Below are 19547 nucleotides of genomic sequence, written 5' to 3' on the forward strand. Positions count from 1 at the left end.
TGGGGGAAATATTAAATTGTTTTGGTAGAGATTTCGGAAAACCATTTGCATGTGCTTTAATATATTATCTTATTCAAACTTGTTCCTTAGAGCGAATACCGACACCTCCTTATTCACACTTCACACTTTTGCATTTGTTAGTCACCCCCGCAGGGGGAGCGTGCAAGAAGCCTAAATTTTTGCATTGACACCTCCGTGTCACAATGGACCACGCGTGCCATTTGGGCCCCTGTCTCGTGCTGACGCGCCGTTTAACCCCGCAGTTGTTCGACCTTTACTTGTGCAAATCCTTTGATCTTGGAAAGTGACCGTGGGAAAGCAGGGAACACACCCCACGTGACACCCTTTTAATTTAACGTGTGAGGCAGTGGTTCCCAGGCTGGAGAACATGGAGCCCCAGAGGTCCCACATATGGATTCATTATCATTCTTTAATTATATTAGACCACAATTTACATGCGAAATTTTAATTATGATTCCGGATTGAACTCCACACCCCACGTGATGGCACACAGTCTCAGATTCGTTTTTTGATTACTTAGACAGTTCAAAGGAAGAGTATTTTATTTTTTTATTTTTATTTTTTACTGTAAAAAAATATATATAATTTAATGTTTCCTGTTTCATTTTTAAGCAAAGTATAAAAACACTCAAAATTGAAGCTGGGTTTACTCAGCACATTTGGATACAAAAATGGCTCTTAATCAGTGACTGCAATATTAATGCTTCAGTTCATCTAACCTCTGTGTACTGCTGATATGTAATTCTGACTTTGTTGTACAAAGGACTGAGCAAAGATGGGAAGCAACTAAGTGTAATTCAAGGTCAACACCCACTTCATTATCAGGCTGTTGCTTACATGATGGTGAGAACTTCCTACATGTGAATAGACAAAGACTGTATCCGCACAAAGGGTATAAAGGAGCTGTTATAATTTTACCTTTTGGTCTGTCCATGTGGTATTGATTCCTTTGCAAAAGTTTTATTATTTTTCTTTCAATAAATTCAAAATGAGAAAGCTTTATATACAGTAAAACATATTTTAAAAGCACTTCAAACTTGGACAATAAGCAAAGATATTACCCTGGATGAGGCAGTGAGCACATGGCCTGTAGGGCTCAGTAAAAAGGACCCTCTCTATATAACTATCCAATGGCATTCTTGATAGTAACATGACACTTCTATTCACATCATTATGCTGAAGTGGAAAGGTTATAACAACTATATGTTTAAGTCATGTTCTATCTTGAGACTCAAAGTCCAACTTTGAGTATAGCATATATTTATGCAGTACGGCATATAGCTTACAAATTAAATTTTAGCTGCAGATTCAATTATTTTCCACTCCACTGATTAAGTTGTGTTTTAATGGCGGGAGACATGCTGGGGAACATATTACATGTGTTCCCTGATCTTGCTGTCTGTATATTGTGGTGGTAATATTTTGTAACTTGTTGATATCAACTATGCAACCATTTCTTTTTTGAAAAGTATCCAGCAGAGTTGTTTTCATTTATGTTTGACCAAAGCAAAACAACAACAACAGCAACAAAAAACAAGTATTCCCCGAGGACTTGGGAATTAAGCAGTGTTGTCAGTGACTTTGCTGAGCACAAGGCCTTAAAATGAACAGGTGAGTGGTTTGTTTTTAGTAAAGGACTGAAACATTTTTACTCATGTATATGTTGAAAGTATGGACTCGTACTGTAATATGTGTGTGTGAAGTATCTAGAAGCTGGTCCACTGGAAATAACTGATGATGATGATCATGAGTAGGCTATGCTTGTTTGGTAAGATGCCTCCTCACTGAGCCTGGTTGAAGAAGATGATGTCAGTGTATAGTATAAGTTTAAGTAAAAGCTTCCGTTCCCCCAGATTCTGGCTGCAGTTGCTGTCCATGGTGCTGATCAGAAGCTATTGATGCTATTGATTATTGCTATATATTATTTTTGCATTTACTGTGTGTATTTGTGTGTGTGTGTGTGTGTGTGTGTGTGAGAGAGAGAGACAGACAGAGAGACAGACAGACAGAGACAGAGATGGAGAGAGAGAGAGAAAGAAAGAAAGAAAGAGCAAGATATGTCTGTGTAGGTTCTCAGTCATCCAGGTCATGGCTGTCTAAGGAGGTTGGAAAGAAAGCAAAGAAACTTAAAAGATGTCCTCTCTGATGACAGGTGGAACGTCTTCAAAAAAACTTACAGAAGTCCTGTCCGATCTTTGCAAGCTCCTGAGACCAGAGAACGAGAGAGTGTACCAGAGTGGTTGAAATTCACATTAAACACGACTAAAATTTCAGATAATGAGATATGTTGGCATAATCCGAAAACTCTAAATTCTAAGGTTTTTTTCTCTTCACTCTGGAGGAGGTCTATTACCATGTGCTTATTTATTTTATTTTGCATCTACATTTAAAAGATAGTGAATTTTAGTTTTTTGGACTTGAATACACTCAATCTTACTTTTACATTTACACAAGTACTTTACTAAAGTACAGTCTTTAAGTATTTATATGATTTCTATTTTCTACTGCTGCTATAATTTGGATGGGAATTTAATATTTATGCTCTCCAACCCAATTATTTTAAAACTTTACTTATTATTTTGAAGATTTTAAAATATTAATAACATCATCAAATATTAATAAGTAATTAAAATCACTAGCTGCTGTAAGAAATATACAGATGCATGCCTATCGTTATTATCTATTATAATAATAATAATAATATAATAAATATGATTCTGCATATGTGATTCTGAGTACTACTGTAACTACTTTAAGGACATATTTTTGCTAAAACTTTTGGCATATCAGTTAAAACAGGATTATTACTTTTATTTAGATACTTATAAATACTAGTACTGTGGTACAATACCACCATTTATGCAGTAACCTACATCTAAGCTACACAAGAACTTGATCAAATACCCAACAAAAGAAAAAAGACAATGCTCCTGAGCAAACACAGTACATGTGTAGTTTTTAGGAGGTTGCATGCAATCCTTAGCCTATTGTTTAGTTTTGCAACATTACTTCTGGTTAGAAGTCAAACTGCTTTTCAGAAATTAATAATCTAATGTTGGTGATTGTCAGCGATATTGATAAGTTTCCTTTTAAAGCTATGAGCAACATTCTCTGCTTTTGTACTGGAGTAATTATAGTAAAAAAACAAACAAAAAAAAAAAAACACAGGTCCTCAACTCAGAACAAATTCAAAAAGTCTAAATGGTGCTGATCCATATATATATATATATATATATATATATATATATATATATATATATATATATATATATATATATATATATATATATATATATATATATATATATATATATATATATATATATATATGGATGTGTGTGTGTGTGAGAGAGAGTGCTGCTAATGAATCACTTACTGTTGGTGTCTTGAATAAAGTAGCCCATTATACTGTCCCCTAGTCTTTTAGTTTATTCATTATGACCCCATGAATGTGACCGATCTCCAGCTGCTTGTGAATACAGAGAGTCTTTATTGTAAAAGAGGTAGAGAGAGGATACAGGTGTTTCACTGTACAGAAAAAAAGACAGCACTGTTGATACACTCATTCAAACCATTAATATGGACTCAGGCACACCTCATTCACTTTACATGGACACATAAGCCCAGTAGAAAACAAAACAAAACAGAGAAACAAACACACGGAGTCTTTGGATTTTTCTCTATTGCCCTCTCATTCACTAAATGCTATCTCTCTTTATGAACTGTTAAAAGAAAATAGCTGTAGCACTAATATTGAAAGTAATAATATTAATAATAATGATATAGTGTGTTAAAACAATCATGATACAGTCGCATTTCCCCCCCCCTCCCAACCACAAACAGATCTCAGTAACATGTCAAAAGTAGTGGAAAATAAACCCTACAACCCCAATGAGAAAACCACGCCAGCATGCACACGACACACACACGTTCACTCTATCATCTGTGCACTCAGCTAATCAGACAAACATAATGACCAACGCTGAGCGCTAAGAAAAGAAGAAAAAAAGAAGAAGAAAAAAAGACAACTTACACTTAAAATAACCAAACCAAACAAACAATATACAAAAACAACTGCAGCCAAGTGGGAAGTGCGATATCATTCTTTCGGTCTTTTTCCGTCATCAATCTTTCCATCGCTGTCGTTCTGTGTCAGTGGGTGGGCTCATCAGTCAGAGTTTTCTGACTGGTCGCTATGAGGCGAGGTGCCAGACGGGGGTGAGTTTCGACCCTGCCAGTTTCCGTTAGCCTAAGAAATCAAAAGAGAGAGAGAAAAAAAGTAATGTTCAGGGTTATTCTGTCAATGCTGAGTGGCATCAGCTGGATATAATGTTGGGTACAAGATTGGCCGCATATGAATTTACAAAGGCTGACAAATTTAAAAAGTAAAGAAGAGACAGGAGAAACACCCCTCAACCATATTTTAAGTGTTTATGTTGGATAGTTTGTCCACCAGAGGGTGCAACTCCCCTGTTGGCAACACTTATTTTAAATGCCACAAATACAACAAGTTGATCCTAGCAGATTCAGGCAGAGTTTAAACAAGTAATACAAAACTTGCAGTAACAATTATTTATTTATTTATTTTTTGCATTGGCTCAGCTGCAAGGAAAACAGCATTTTGAGCTTTAGCTACACAGAGAGACATGCTGTTAGATGAAAACTTTGTTGGTTTGATTATCATTTGATCTGCTGATAATACGAATTTGAACAACTAGTCATCTAGATGCTAGTCGGAGCGAGACATTCTCTCACTCTCTCGTGGACAACACAGTTCTGCATTGCTTTGATGTCAGCGTAAACTAACATATAAACACACATCCAAAGCGCTCTGCCTGTGCAGCCACATTCTGCACAGGCAGAACCTGTGAACCTGATGCTGCTAGCACTTCTAACAGCAGCCTCAGTCAGCAAATTAATATGACACTGTCTTTGATGTTCTACAAAACACTAAGTGTTAAAACATGATTTGATTATCCAAAGATGTTTCATTTGTTACTGTTTTCTGAGTTTTTTTTCTTTCTTTTAGACCGGGCAACTAAACTGATATTACTTCTCTACTACCGTATTTTCACAACAATAAGGCACACTTAAAAGTCTTAGATTTTCTTCAAAAAGTACGGCGCGCCCTATAGCGCAGTGCGCCCTGTGTGTTGTAAGGAGGATGTAGTAGAGAACACCATGAGAACGCTAAAGGGTGAAGTGCGTGCGTTGACTTTATTGCACATACCTGTATAAAAGAACAGGTATGTGCGTTATGCAGGACATCGTTGTTTTAACAACCCTGAAAATGGCAAAGAGACACGCTTACGAAGCACAGTTTAAACTGAAGGCCATCAGCTACGCGGAGGAACATGGAAATCGAGCAGCGGCGAGAGAATTTAAGATTAACGAATGGATGGTTCGCAAATGGAGGAAGCTAGAAAACAAGCTCCGGCAGGTCAAGAAAACGCAGCTGAGTTTCCGCGGACATAAGGCGAGGTGGCCCGAGTTGGAGGAAAGACTCGAGCGGTGGATCATCGAGCAAAGAACGATCGGGAGAAGCGTTTCGACGGTCACCATTCGGCTAAAAGCAGTTTCACTAGCTGAAGAGATGAACATTGAACATTTCCAAGGAGGTCCGTCTTGGTGCTTTCGTTTTATGAAACGGTGCCATTTTTCCATCCGGACCAGGACTACGGTAGCGCAGCAACTTCCAGCGGATTATAAGGAAAAGCTGGCCATCCTCCGCTCCTACTGCAGCAAACACATCGGCGACAAAAACATCCAGCCCAGCCACATCACAAACATGGACCAGGTCCCGCTCACTTTTGACATCCCGGTGAGTCACACTGTGGAGAAGCAGGGGACCAGCACGGTAGCGATACGCACAACGGGGCACGAAAAGTCTTCTTTCACTGTTGTGCTTGGCTGCCATGCTAATGGACAGAAACTGCCGCCTATGGTGATTTTTAAGCGAAAGACTTTGCCTAAAGAGAAGTTTCCAGCAGAAATCATCATTAAGGCAAATGAAAAGGGCTGGATGGATGAGGAAATGATGAAAGAGTGGCTGAGGGAGGTGTATGTAAGGAGACCAGGTGGTTTTTTCCACACATCACCATCGCTGTTGATCTGTGACTCTATGCGTGCCCATCTCACAGCCGATGTGAAAAAACAAGTGAAACAAATGAACTGTGAGCTTGCTGTCATTCAGGAGGCCTGACAAAGGAACTCCAACCGCTGGACATCGGTGTGAACCGCCCGTTCAAAGTAAGGCTGCGAGCGGCCTGGGAGCGATGGATGACCGATGGAGACCACAGTTTCACCAAGAGTGGAAGGTAGCGCCGGGCGAGTTACGCCACAATTTGCCAATGGATTGTAGATGCTTGGGCTAACATGTCTGCTGGCACTGTTGTTCGAGCTTTCGCAAAAGCCGGCATCATTTCCGAGGAGCCGCACGGCACGGAAAGTGACTCTGACAGTGAAGAAAGTGAACCTGGCATGTTTGATGGAGATTTAGCGCAGCTGTTCAATTCAGACACAGAGGATGAGGACTTCGATGGGTTTGATTGATGATAAAAATGTGAGTACCAAACTTTGTTTTGCTCCCGCTTTATTTTTAAATACGCATACGGTACTTGTATGCGCCCTATGATCCAGTGCGCCTTATGTGTGTGTGTTAAATACAGTAATGGCACACATAACTGAGACTGCGCCTTTTAGTACAGAGCGTCTTATGGTCGTGAAAATACGGTAAGTTCCTAATTAGAAAGGAAAAAAATACAAGAGAAGCACAAGTTAATATTTAAACGTATGTAAATACCTGCACTCCCATTTGGTAGGCAGACTGTTCACCATTCACAGGTGGAACCCCGAGGAACAGGTCAGCTGATCCGGACAGAGAGAAGGACCCTGACCCTGAAGAACGACAAACCTTGATAGTCATTTGTGACAGACATCTTTTTATAATTCACCATAAAGAAATCCAAGGGGTTTTTACTGTTACCTGACCATTAATAAACAAGTCATTAATCATCAGACATATCGGCATGACTCATGTAGGCGTGGAGAATCAGGGGCCAGAGAAGGGCTTAACAACTGAGTTTATCGCCTAAAGGCAAGTAGGCATTTACTGTTCATGTCATTTTCTTAGTTACCTGTGGAATTGGGAGTGTGTGGGGAATCATCGCCCTGTCTAGCTCCCAAGGCTGTTTTCATGGCGTAGAGATTGGCTTCCTCTTGGAACTTGCCAATGTTTTTCTTGTAGCGGATTCTCTTGTTGCCAAACCAGTTGGAGACCTTCCAAAAATAAAAGGTAATCATTAAAATGACCACATTTTGAAGAAGCATTCTTAAACCTCCAGTAGCCATTTCAAACAGCTTAATACAAATTGTAAGTATTTGAGGTCACCTAAGCAGAAATCAGTCACTACTTCTTTTTTTATTTTTTTTTAATTTAAATCTTTAAAATCCTGCCTGTAACAGTTGGAGAGTAAATGAATGGTATATGAATCCATGGACACCCACAACTTTTCCTTTCTCCTGGTTTCTTGAAGCATGCTCACCTGAGAGACGGTGATACTACACTGTTTGGCAAGTTCCTCTTTGGCTTCTTCACTGGGATATGGGTTAGACAAGTGGGAGTAAAAATACTCATTGAGGACCTCTGTAGCCTGTTTGCTGAAGTTGCGCCTCTTGCGTCTGAAAAAGGGTTAGAACACAGTGAACAGAGGTTTTCCTGGCTCAAAAAGGATGTTTGGGGGCGACGACATTAGTTTCTGAAATCATACCATCCATGAGGAGAAAAACTGCTTGAAACAGATCATTTAAAGCAGTCTGAAACTGGAGCTGGTAACTTGCAGGGATTACTTTCACAAACACTAACTCCATTAATTGAAATTTGGTCACATTTAATGTAAGCATCTATCAGTGCAACATTCTATATGACCTAATAAACCATAACAGGTCACCTTAAAAAAGAAAGAAAGAAAAACTACAATGTTCACCTGGCATCTAGAAAGCGGGACCTCAGTATCATGACCGCCTCACAGGTGCTCTGCTTCAGCTGGGTCTGGATCGAACTGAATTTGCGGTGGATGATAGCCACCATCCGCTCAATCTCCCGTGGAGTCACAGGCCGTGTGCGCGACTGCTCCCTCAGCAGGTTCATCACATGGGTGGTGAACTCTGTGCACGCCTGGTGAAAGGTGGTGCAAGACGAAACACAATGAAGGAGAGAAGTGAAGCTGCTATACATGTGTTATTTTATAAAACTTCATTACTTCTGTTAATTATGATGTTTTCTAGCTGGAAAGACAATTTTATGATGAAAAAAAACAGTTTAATTGATAATAAGGATAATTGGTACGACAATTGTTCTTATTGGTAAGCACGCACACTTAGTGGCCTCTTTATTAGGTCACTCTGTGCACTGCAACAAATTGTCATGAACATGTGGTTATTACTAATGGTGTTATCTGGGATTACACTAATGATTCTGTTCTTCTACTGACAAGGAATCAATATTAATATATTATATTACATACAATATGCTAATATACAATGCAGTAAATATAGTAATAGTTTAAGTCTTCATAACAGAAGACTTTAAACAGGTGTTATCTTAATATCCACCTCTATTAATCCAATGCTTCTCACTTTCTGGCTATAACAAAAAGCATATATTGCACTGGTCTACAAACAAACGCTTCCAAAAGCAACATAGTCAAACCTTACTCATTTTGAGTTGCTGAAACTGAAACTGATGCCTAAAATAATTGGTGGACTCTGGTTTTCATGATATGCTGCAAAGTCAGATATAAGACCACAAACTGAAACCATATATATTACTAAAATATATTATGACCATGAAGTGTTGGCAAAAAAATGGCTCAAAGCTAGTGGTGATTTTCAGATATCCACTTTTCTTAAACTATTCATCTGATTTCAAACTGGACTTGAAAAAATGGAATGTATCAAGTACGAAGTGTCAAATTTGAATTTGGGCGTTTTTAAAAGCATATTAAAATATCAAAAAGGTAAGAGTTTAATTTCTTTCATAATATGTTCCTAAGAGGACTGTGACCAAAATGTATATAATCTCCACATTTCATCTATTAAGGTCCTACACAGCTAAATACTTTGATATTTAACTTTGACACTTCACTGTGAAGTGATGAAACCAACATATCTACATTTCATAATATTCTGGGTAACTGATGAAATTGACATTTCTCCATAGTAATCCATCGTGACCAAGTCTGGCATAGTGGGCTCTAACTAAATTCAGTGTTTTCTTTTCAACTAAAGTAATCACTTCACTATCCTTTCTAACATAATGTTTGATATTAACGCTCCTCTATTTTTAAATGGTTACATAATGAAGAAAGCTATTATCATAAGATACCACCATAAACATAACAAGATATAAGTTTACAAAACTTGACAAATGTGAAAACTTGTAAACTTGAAAAACAAAAAATTATTTTGCAAACAACAGCCATTAAAAACTTCTGAAAAACTGCTGACCAGTGTTATCAAACACACCTGTCTTTTTTTAAACTAGAGTGCAAACCCTGATACTCCTAAACCTACTCTGCAGTTTATGTGTCCTGGCAGTAGGAGCATGTGCGGTAACGATATATAATCGCGATATATTCTTTTCTTCTGTATAACGTATTTTCCACACTATAAGGCACACTTAAAATCCTTAAATTTTCTCAAAAATCGAGTGTGCCTTATGTATGAATTCTGGTTGTGCTTACTGACCTCAAACCGATTTTGGCGTGCAGAAATCTGTTAAAAATGTTTGATGGATTGTCAGAGCATTCCCATATGGAAAAGATATAATAAAAACATATATGATTTACTCATGAAAGTGGCCACTTTCTCATTACTTTCATATATTTTTTAGTAAGTATACAAAACATACAAGTTTCATTATATAATTTTTCAAGGGATCTTATATGTGTTTTCACTCTTGTATGCTTTTCATACAAGTTTCATACAAGACAGATAAAAACTTTATAAGATTTATTTATATCTTTTCCATATGGGTTACAGCTGCCGTAGTGAGTTGCTTCGCGGAGTAATCTGGGTCCAAAACTCCGTCCTCTTCAGCTCCCAAAGTCAAACGAACACTGAGAGTTAAAAACAGTCTAAATTCTTTCATCTTTAATAAAATCATCAGCGTTGCTGCTTTACCAGGTGTAACAATTAAATTTAACATCCAGGCATCCATCAAAACAGAATTTGTTAAATTTAACGGAGTTAGAAGTTAGCTCGCTAGTTTCCACCTAAACATTTCATACCATGTTCTGACTGGGAGATTTCTGAAACTAATTAAAAAGTACAGCTCTGCTACCACTTCCAACATAAATGAAGACAGGAAACTAAACAGCAGTGGCGTTTGCAGGGTTACTGAAGTTGGACTACCTGGTATATAATGTTGTGCTACGTGATTGCTAGCGACACAGCTATGTTAGCATAACATTAGCACAGTGAAGCTGGAGGATGAACCCCAACTTTTTTTCCCCACTCGATAAAAGTTAACGTGAGGGATTCTGGTGGTCAGGGACAAATGTAATCGCATATCAGGATGCTATACACGGGCCAAACTTCAGTCAGGAGAACAACTGAGATCATTCATCCACAATACCAGGTTAGTTATTAATATACTGCAACAACATGGGAATAGAGCAGCAACGAGAGAATTCAACATTAATGAATCAATGTTACGGAAGTGGAGGAAGCGCAGTTTTTGGCTTTCCCCATATTTCAAAAGTGCTTCATCTCTTTGCTATGACTGTCGCCCGGCATAATTTGTAGATGATAATGGTTGTAGCCGCTGTTATGCTTTTGACCAAAACAGGCGTAGCTTGATGACATCATCAACATGCGCTACCGCAATAGAGCGGTATAGTCAAAATCTCTATCGTTGGCCAAATTTATATTGTTTCTATCATATATATCGCCCACCCCTACCTGGCAGTTCTACTACAAATGTCAGCGGAAAGTCCTGCAACTAACTGCTGATGGGCACAAGTTTGGAAATACAGTTTTTATGACGAGGTGATGACTGGGATCTCATACTTGGTCTCCTTGAATATGCCGCTCTCTTTGTTCTTAGATGTTGTAAAAAATCCGCCCTTGAAAATGTGACAGAGTATACTTTGCATAGTTTTTGGTTTTCTTCTTAAAACTCTAAAACATTTAAATCTTCATTTTACTATAAACTAATATTGATTGCTGGAGGGTGGTATTGGTTGCCTTGGAGTAGTTTTTCGACTACATGACCACAGTCAGATAGACACCCCTGACTGATATCAGCATATCCTTAATCTTAAGTATAGGGCAACGGTTTGTGTTTCAGGAACTTAATTGTATGTTGCATTCAAGAGGATTTTATAGCAGATCTAATTTTCTCTTTGATACTAGCTCACAAGTAGGGCTTCAGTGGAGCTTGTTGGTCTAATAAGCCTAAAATGCCTCTCAACATAAAGATTTACTGAGTCATACCTGACACAAATGGAAAGGAATGAATCCGCCCTGAAGCAAAGTTATGTGCTGTGAACTCTTGATCTAGCATGCCAGTGTACAACATTGCTTCCAGGTACCTCTAGTACAAGCAAGCACGTACAGGCAATGTCAGTGCTAAGCTGCTGTTGCGACACAATACCTGCTCATACTTCTCCAGCTCAGTGTGGTAGATACTGCGAATCTGGCTCAACTTGCTTTTGTAGTCGGAGTGCTCGAGAGAGCTGTCAGGTGACATCCCCCCAGAGCTGGTGGCAGCAGAAACAGCAGCAGCAGCCCCGCCACCCTTCTCTGGCCCCGCTACGCCCTCCGCCAGCAGCATGTTGTCCAGTCGCACCAACTGAGGATCTTGAGGCTCCTCCTCCTGGGTGTTCCTCATTGAAAGGCCTGTCAATGAGACAAAAGTCTCTTGGTTTTGAAGGTAAAAGACTCGCAACTCTCTTAAACCAAAGCCTTTACAAATAATGAACCATAAAAAACAAAAACAAAATAATGATGGAACCATGTTTGGAAATAGATAAGTAGTTTTTTGTGTGCTCTTGTTTTTTTTTGTGCATCACTCTCATAACATTTTCACTTCAGACTGTACCTTGGTGCAACCTAGTTATTTTAAGTGTTCATCATACCTGTACAGGTTCCTTTACCCTATGACAGATATTGTAAAATATCTTGCAACTCTAGATCTGTCACTTATGGTTCAAAGATTATAGTTTAATGACTGGAAGGGGACAATTACAATAAAGTCAAAGTCTTTAAACTATATCACCAGTTTATCACCAGAGGTCATAAATAACCTAATTTGTTCATTTGAAAGATAAAAATTTACAAGAAGAATTTAGAAGAATCTAGTTTTTTGCTGGTTTTAAAGTGCAACTATAAGTGAAATCTAAATGAAAGATTACTCATCGCCCTTCTGTTATATAAATGAATGCAGTGAGTTGACCCTATGCTTCGATGTAGAATTTGAAGTTATAATGCATATAAAATGCGATAAAATCAGCTTTATTTATGCCAAGAAAAAGTTGGAAAATTCCTGTGTTATCATGGCCAAAACATTAGACACAACATATAACACAGCAGCTTAAATAAAATAAAAACAACCCTCAACCCGCAATAAGTTAAGCATTACTCAAAAAGGCGCACAGCTAAGTAGAAAATATTTTTAAAAATAAAATAAAGAAAAATATCCCTATGCATAAAAATCACATCTATGTGTGTATATAGTGTACAAGAGCTTACCACCTCTGTACACTGACTTTTTATTTATTTATTTGCATTGCACTTCTTCTTGTTGTATACCATCTTGCTCCTTTTCTTAATGCTTTTGAACTATTTTAACTACCCTTTTCCCCCATCATGAATACTAAATATAATACAAAATGAGCTTATTACGAAGTAATCTATACAAAGTCAATACAGGTGATGTAGAATGAGGAAGAAACAATTTACTTTATCAGTCCTTGTGGCAGCTTAAAGATAATATAGTCCTGACAGCAACCTGATATGACTATAATATATTGCACTGTAGCAATTGTACCTTATGTTTGTCCAGCTGTTGTCATTTGAGTCCACTTATACTCCAATAAGCATTTATTAAGAGGGCTGTCGGATTATTTTGCTTTTGACTCTGAAAGTATAAAAACTATGTCTGTGTGTTTACTTGGCCATTCAGATTGTTTATGACTTTATTGGTTCCTGATGACAGAATGTCAACACAGTCTAATAACGCTCCCAAACAAAATTAAAGCCATGGCTGTTGACAGAGAGCACAAGAAAACTCCTGCAAATAGAGCAGAAACCTACCAGTTTTTTCCTTGATCTCGCACAAAACGCTGAACAAAGCGGGTTTCATTCGGTGACAGTTGAGCGCATGTTTCCTGCACATAAAAAAGAACAAACATGACCTACCAGCCTATTTGTAAACAAAGGCATAGAATGACAGTACGCAAATCGACCAAAACAAAAACAGAAATCACAAAGTGACAACATTTAGCCGAGCTAATTTAGCAAACGTTAGCTCCTGGCTAGCTGATAGTTAAGGGGGTAACCTTTCACTGCTAGTATGTCTGCATATGACAGCCAACATGTTAGATAGTATATTTAGTTGTTTACTATGTAATTAAATTATAACCCGTGTTGTAGCGCAGTGTTAACATTTATATCGGCACGGTCCTTAGCTACCTATTTTAGCATTAGCTTGTTAGCCTTGGTTAGCGTAGCATGCTAACAAAAGCTACATATTAAACAGCCGCTGCTGAAAGAAATGCGTGTTCCTAACTTACAGCACAGAAACAGTAAACACTGGCATGTGAGTTTGAATCTGCACAGGTTACACCAAAAGCAACTTTATGTCATTAGTCCAGCTAATTAGCTAGCTTCTAGCTGAATAATCTAAACAATAGAGTGAAGTTCAGGAAACTTTGTCACTGCGAGACGGAGTCGACAAAGCAGCACAACAAAATACCGCTGCAGCGGCAATACCACTAAATAACAATATTTAAAAAGAAAGGAAGCATAGCCGTGACTCACTTTGCTTGTGCCTCGTCCAAACTTTGGTCGGTGATAGTCATTATCTGCTGCAGTATGTCCCCAATATCTCTGCGGGTTTCATGTCCGTTCTCTGTACCCTCGAGGCCCGACTCCGCTCCGTCGGGCCGATGCTGGGAGGGTTGGTGAACTGAGTTGAGCGCGTGCATCCCGGGGTGGCCACTCACGCCGAGTCCCCGGCCGTTGGATGGCCCATTGCCCGTCAGAGGCTGCTGCTGCTGCTGCAACATCTTCGGCGACGCACAGTGGCGACGACTGCTGCCCGACTGTGCTCACAGACACAACACAGACCAGAGACATCGCACAGAGTTGGGTCCCCTAGCGACTGACAGGAAACGGTGCAAAATGTGCATGCACAGTGCAGCGCGTGATAGACAAAGCGTCGCTGTGGGTACGGTGGAGTAGCACTATTGGTTTAAAGGTAACCACAACAGCAAAACATCTGCACTCCCTGCATTTTCACAAAGCAGAAGTGCGCGGGGGTGGTTGCATGTGCGTGGGTGGATAACAAAGAAATGACATTTAATTATACAAAAGTAGTTTATGTGGCTTTTTGATAGGGCCTCCAGATCCCAACAAACTGAATCTGGGGCAAACAGATTCATCTTGTGTGGGAGATGTTAGGCTAAGAAAGAGACTTTTTTTTTTTGTATAACTACCTTAAAAGAATATACAGGTGACGTGTGTGTAAAGGGTAACTATTCTAAATAGGCTCTAAAATGTTTTGCCTTTGGAAAACCTCTCTTTTTCTATTTTGATTCTGGCTATTTAAGCAGATTTTCTGTCTAATCAAGTTTGGGTTTTACTAGAGCTGCACATTTCATTTTCAGCCACATATTTCTTATGATACTCACGTGTTAACTTTTAAAAAAAATTAAATGTGATATTCCCTAGTTTCCTAACTTATTTCTCTTTTTAGAATGAAAAACGTGGCTACAAGCACTAACAGAAGCATTCAAATAAAATAAACTTCTTTTTCAGCCTTGTTTTTCAAGTAATAATCTCGCTTAGACAGCTTCCCTTACTTGTCTGAGTCTACTTCTCGTTTTAGCTGCAAGTCAACAGGATGTGAAAACCACAGAGAGTTAAGAAAAAAACTGCGCCTGTTTCAACATGCTGCACTTGGGGTTAACATAACCAAATGAGCAGCAGTTAAAGCAGCAGCTGCTTTAACAAGTGTACATGGGCATTATAAAACCTTTCCTTTGGGACATGATTGCATTAACCACACACATCGCACATATAGAGAGTGATTCTGCTTTTAACAGTAATATTTCATGTCAACCTGACTTGTCAAATATGGGCCGAGTAAATAGGGGTGGGCTGTGGTAAGAGGAACAGGAAGAGATGAGATGAGAGAAAGACAGAAGGTAGCAGGGCAGATAGAAAAGGCGAGAGCTCATCACGACGGCATGTGAAACTAGCAGATTTTCTTTTTTTCTTCTTTGCTCTTAATAAAAACGTTGACAGGACGAGTGATAAGCCAAAAATGCTGTGTTCGCTGGATCAAGACTTTGAAAGATGATGTTTTGAGAAGATAAAAGGAAACGAGGCGAACGAAAAGGTAAGGGCAAAAATTAACTGAAATTTAAATCACTTTGTGGTAGACAGTAGCTTTAGGGGGGAAATAACAATGTGATCTGTCAACAAGAGTTATTCGACTGAACTGTTTGGGAAAATACACAACAGTGATCACCTACCAACAAGACCCTGACATTTGTGATCACATAGTCGAACGTTTTACATAGCTAGGAGGAGTTTGTGACTTCAAGTTTCTTTTAAATTTCTGTCTAAACATCTGTTGCCCACATGCTGAAACCTGTCAAACTGGTTTCTCACATGTTTTGTTTCAAAAGAAAGGCACAGCAGCTCTGCGGTACTCATCATGCTTTTAAGTTTCAGTGTTTATAGATGTCGTGTTTTTCCTTATGGTATTTTTTTTAAGTACTAACTGAATTCTGATATTTTGGATCACCTTTTTTTTTATCCACCTCCAGCTTCTTTCTGTTTTCTCACAAGGATCATAAGGATTGTAAGAAAGACCACTGGACAACACAGATATCAAAGTTGAAATGGCTGAAGAGGAGCTGTTGGAGCCTCTTGTCATCATTGAAGATGGAGATTTGGTAGAAAGTATTACTGAAATTAGGGCGCCAAGCGGTGCAGATGTCACTGTACAAAGCTGTAGCGAGGAGTTTGCTATCAAAAAGGAAGAGGAGCACACAGAAGAGGAAAACAGTCAACAAGAAATAGCGGGTGAAATAAATTTAGAAGAGCAAAGCCTGGAGAAACAGCAGATAACCAGAGAAGAAGACAAACCAGAGATAACAGAAAGCACAAATGATGGACTCAAAGGAAATGACAGTAAAAGTGAAGGGCAGCCGGATGAAGTGCTTAAAGAAAAAACTGAAAAACCCTGTAGCACAGAGGATGAAAAGGCCACACAGAATGACCCTGAGGCAGACACAAACAAGCTAAATTCATCTGAGCTACAACCCGAGGGGGGACCAGACCACAAAGAGGATCTCAAAAAGGTTGGTATTTGCTCTTCTTACCCTGAGATTACCTGTGTTGTAAATCAGTTGACTTTAACACTTTGCCACCAGCCACTGCAAGAGAAAAACAGTCTCATGGTGGAAGAACTGCAGGTACCACTTTATTTCAGAGCATGTGGGAGTACGTAGGAGTGGATTCTTTTGCTTTGCCAACAAACAGTCTGTGCCATTCACTCAGAAACCATTCCTCTCTCCCTCCGTCTTTTTCACCCTCCCACCTGTGTTTTCTCAGGCTCACCGGTTAACCCCTGACTTCCCAGAGGCGCTGTATGACCTGCTTTGCACCTTTCAGGAGGGCAGACGGCTCAATGACCAGCGCTGCTCCTTCAGGCTGGAGAGTGGGGTGAGGCGGAGGAGGTGCCACTCTGAGCCCAACACCTCCAAACCAGTTAACAGAGGTAAGCGCTCTGTTTTGCCATGGTAAAGTGTGGAAAAGGATACAACTTTTGCATTTGTTTTTGAGCTATGACTCATGTTGAACAAGCAGAATCAAATGCAGCTACCCATTCTCCCTGACTCAGGAATTTTCAGCTACCATGTTTCCATGTTTTTTTCCTTGACCACTGACCACTGCCTTTCCCCCGCCTTTTGACCATTTAAGCTCTTTTCTCTCTCATTTCTTTACAGTCGTCTTTTCCTCCATGACTTCACTGCAGAAAGAGGAGTTTTTTGACCTGGTGGCCACTGCACAAGGACGGCGGCTTGAGGACCAGAGGGCACAGCTTGGAAGGTCTTCACCGCCAAAAACAAAGACCAGAAGTGTCAGAGGGAGCATAAGACAACTGTCCCTGTCTGTGAAAAAGCCTGCACCAGTTCCTGCGCCCAAAGATGATCTGTACGATATGATTCTAACCACACAAGTAAGCAATGAGCTTGTTTGTTTAGATGTGTTTGTCGTGAGCTGAGGTGTTTTCTGCTTTGTTTCTGAGAAGAAAAGTTAGTTTCTCACTAATGCGAGAAAGAGTGTTGGCAGCAAACCTTTTACCTACTTTCACTGCATTGCTTTCATTTTCACAATTTGTTTTGACCCACAGGCTCAGGGCAGGCTAGAGGACCAGCGCAGCAGGGCTCCAGGTCCCATGGATGATGAGGACTTCTTCTCCCTCCTCCTGAGGGTCCAGGGGGGACGCATGGATGAGCAGAGGACCGAACTACCATGCTTGCTGCAAACCTGAGATGGAATAAAACCCAAAAGTGTGGGGCTGCTGTGTGTGCCAACTGCCAATGTAGCCTCCCTGCTTAAGTTTCTATTTAAAGAGGACTTCTTTTTAACCCCAAAATGCTTTGTGTTGGGGGTTGGGGTGGAATTGCTGTATCTCCTAATAGTGTTAAAGTTGTCAAAATTGGAGCAAAAACGCTAATGTTTGAGCAACAGTGCTGTTAATGTAAATTAGGAGAGTTCATGATGAGAAGTTTACTTTTAGTTAATTTTTTCCAGTAACCAGGATCAGTAGATATGTGATTTCTCTGCTCTGGAATTATTCCATTGTATTGAATGTCTGCAATGAGCTCTTGAATGGTTGCTGTGTGTGTGCGCGTGTCCTAATTGTAGAGGAGGCAGTCTGCTGAATTATATTGTTGTCGTTATTTGTACAGATCTAATGTAGCACAACAGAAATAACAGTGAGCTCCAAGTTCAGGAAGTGCTGGGACTAGTTCTCCAAAATAAATCAAATGCATCCTGGAGAGTGTATTCTTTAATTTTCCTTATGTCTGTACATATAAATCTTGTAGTAGCCTGTAACTACAGGCATTTTGCTTGTGACACAGGGATGCATAAGACCTGTTCTGCTATCTTCATCATTAGGCATCATTTGCTGTTCTAGTTCACATTCCCACAACTTTGTGATAATGTTTAATCTTTAAAAAATCCCCCTCCGCACATAAAACACTCACATATGAATAGATGAGCCTTTTAGGGAACAGGCGAGGCTAAGATAAAGCTGTTAATTTTTTACAGACTTCATAGTCTGAAAACAGGTGTTATCGCAGTGTTCCTGAATTTCTCTTTAATAATGTGACGTAACCTCAAAGGAAATCAGTAGTTACTCTTTGAACAGTGTTCTAGATGTATGTAACATTTTCTTCAGTCTATGCAAAAAAAAAAAAAGTTAACAGATAATCACTAACCAGCTGTAATGGCTACTTTCAATTTAAAATGTCCCCCAAAATTTCATGTAACTCTAATAACAAGAATCAGTCAACTAGGGTTAACATAAAAACACCAGTTGTGAAGTTAATTGTTAACACTGCTTCAGTGTATTTGCTTTAAAACAGAGCATTGTAGTCACTGCAACCCGTGGTCACTTTCTGTAGTGCTACAGGCAATAATCAGGGCCACTTTGAATGGGTCTCTTAGAGCAATACTGTTTAGTCCACTCAGCTCAGAGGACAGCTTTCTGAGGAAGCCCTCGTTGATCAAGGCAGCATAGAGTTGACAAGAGGATGCTGTGTCACGTCCTTAAACAGTATAGAGTTATATAAGATGAGACAGGGTTGTAGGGGGAACTGAAGAAGAAAGCATAAATACTGCATATATATATATATATACTCATATACATATATGTGTGTGTGTGTGTGTGTGTAGCCACACTTTTCACCTAAATTGTGAAAGAGTAAAACAGGAAGAAACAACAGAAGTTCATCTTACCAAATTCAAGTTCCACTTTTAAGATGAGTGTATGTTTATAGGGTTGAGCCGAACATGTTGTATCCCTTCCCCCGTTGTTAGACAGATTACTGGCTGCTTATCAAAGACCATACAGGAAGGAAGATATATTTGCCATAATATTCATGGAACCCAGGTGATTTAGAAGTCCTTCTGGGCTCCAACAGATTCAGGAACGTCTTTAAAAACTACAGTTATGCAACTAAGTTTTAAACTAATATTCAAGGGGAAAAATACTGAAA

General features: G+C 39.3%; 2 protein-coding genes across 3 annotated transcripts; one reads left to right on the forward strand and one right to left on the reverse strand.

Moving 5' to 3' along the window:
* Positions 1 to 3488: 3488 nt before the first annotated feature.
* Positions 3489 to 14377, reverse strand: pbx2 (pre-B-cell leukemia homeobox 2). Its single transcript, XM_085292625.1, has 8 exons — positions 14065 to 14377; positions 13339 to 13412; positions 11678 to 11922; positions 8007 to 8197; positions 7566 to 7701; positions 7158 to 7299; positions 6824 to 6918; positions 3489 to 4270 (listed from the first exon to the last, which is right to left on the reverse strand). The coding sequence occupies exons 1-8, from the start codon at positions 14310 to 14312 to the stop codon at positions 4190 to 4192; spliced, it is 1212 nt and encodes a 403-aa protein (XP_085148751.1). The 5' UTR covers positions 14313 to 14377; the 3' UTR covers positions 3489 to 4189.
* An 870-nt stretch (positions 14378 to 15247) lies between these two features.
* Positions 15248 to 18323, forward strand: gpsm3 (G protein signaling modulator 3). Of its 2 annotated transcripts, none has more exons than XM_085292627.1 (5): positions 15248 to 15646; positions 16102 to 16616; positions 16870 to 17035; positions 17265 to 17497; positions 17672 to 18323. In XM_085292627.1, the coding sequence occupies exons 2-5, from the start codon at positions 16155 to 16157 to the stop codon at positions 17810 to 17812; spliced, it is 1002 nt and encodes a 333-aa protein (XP_085148753.1). In that variant the 5' UTR covers positions 15248 to 15646; positions 16102 to 16154; the 3' UTR covers positions 17813 to 18323. The 2 variants fall into 2 exon arrangements, with proteins under 2 accessions (XP_085148753.1, XP_085148752.1); XM_085292626.1 differs by having other exon boundaries at positions 15252 to 15646; positions 16080 to 16616.
* The last annotated feature ends 1224 nt before the right edge of the window (positions 18324 to 19547 follow it).

The sequence above is a fragment of the Mchenga conophoros genome, linkage group LG11 (assembly GCF_057382185.1).
Source record: "Mchenga conophoros isolate Kocher_MC1m ecotype Shallow Benthic linkage group LG11, M_conophoros_male_GT1.1, whole genome shotgun sequence".
NCBI lineage: Eukaryota > Metazoa > Chordata > Actinopteri > Cichliformes > Cichlidae > Mchenga > Mchenga conophoros.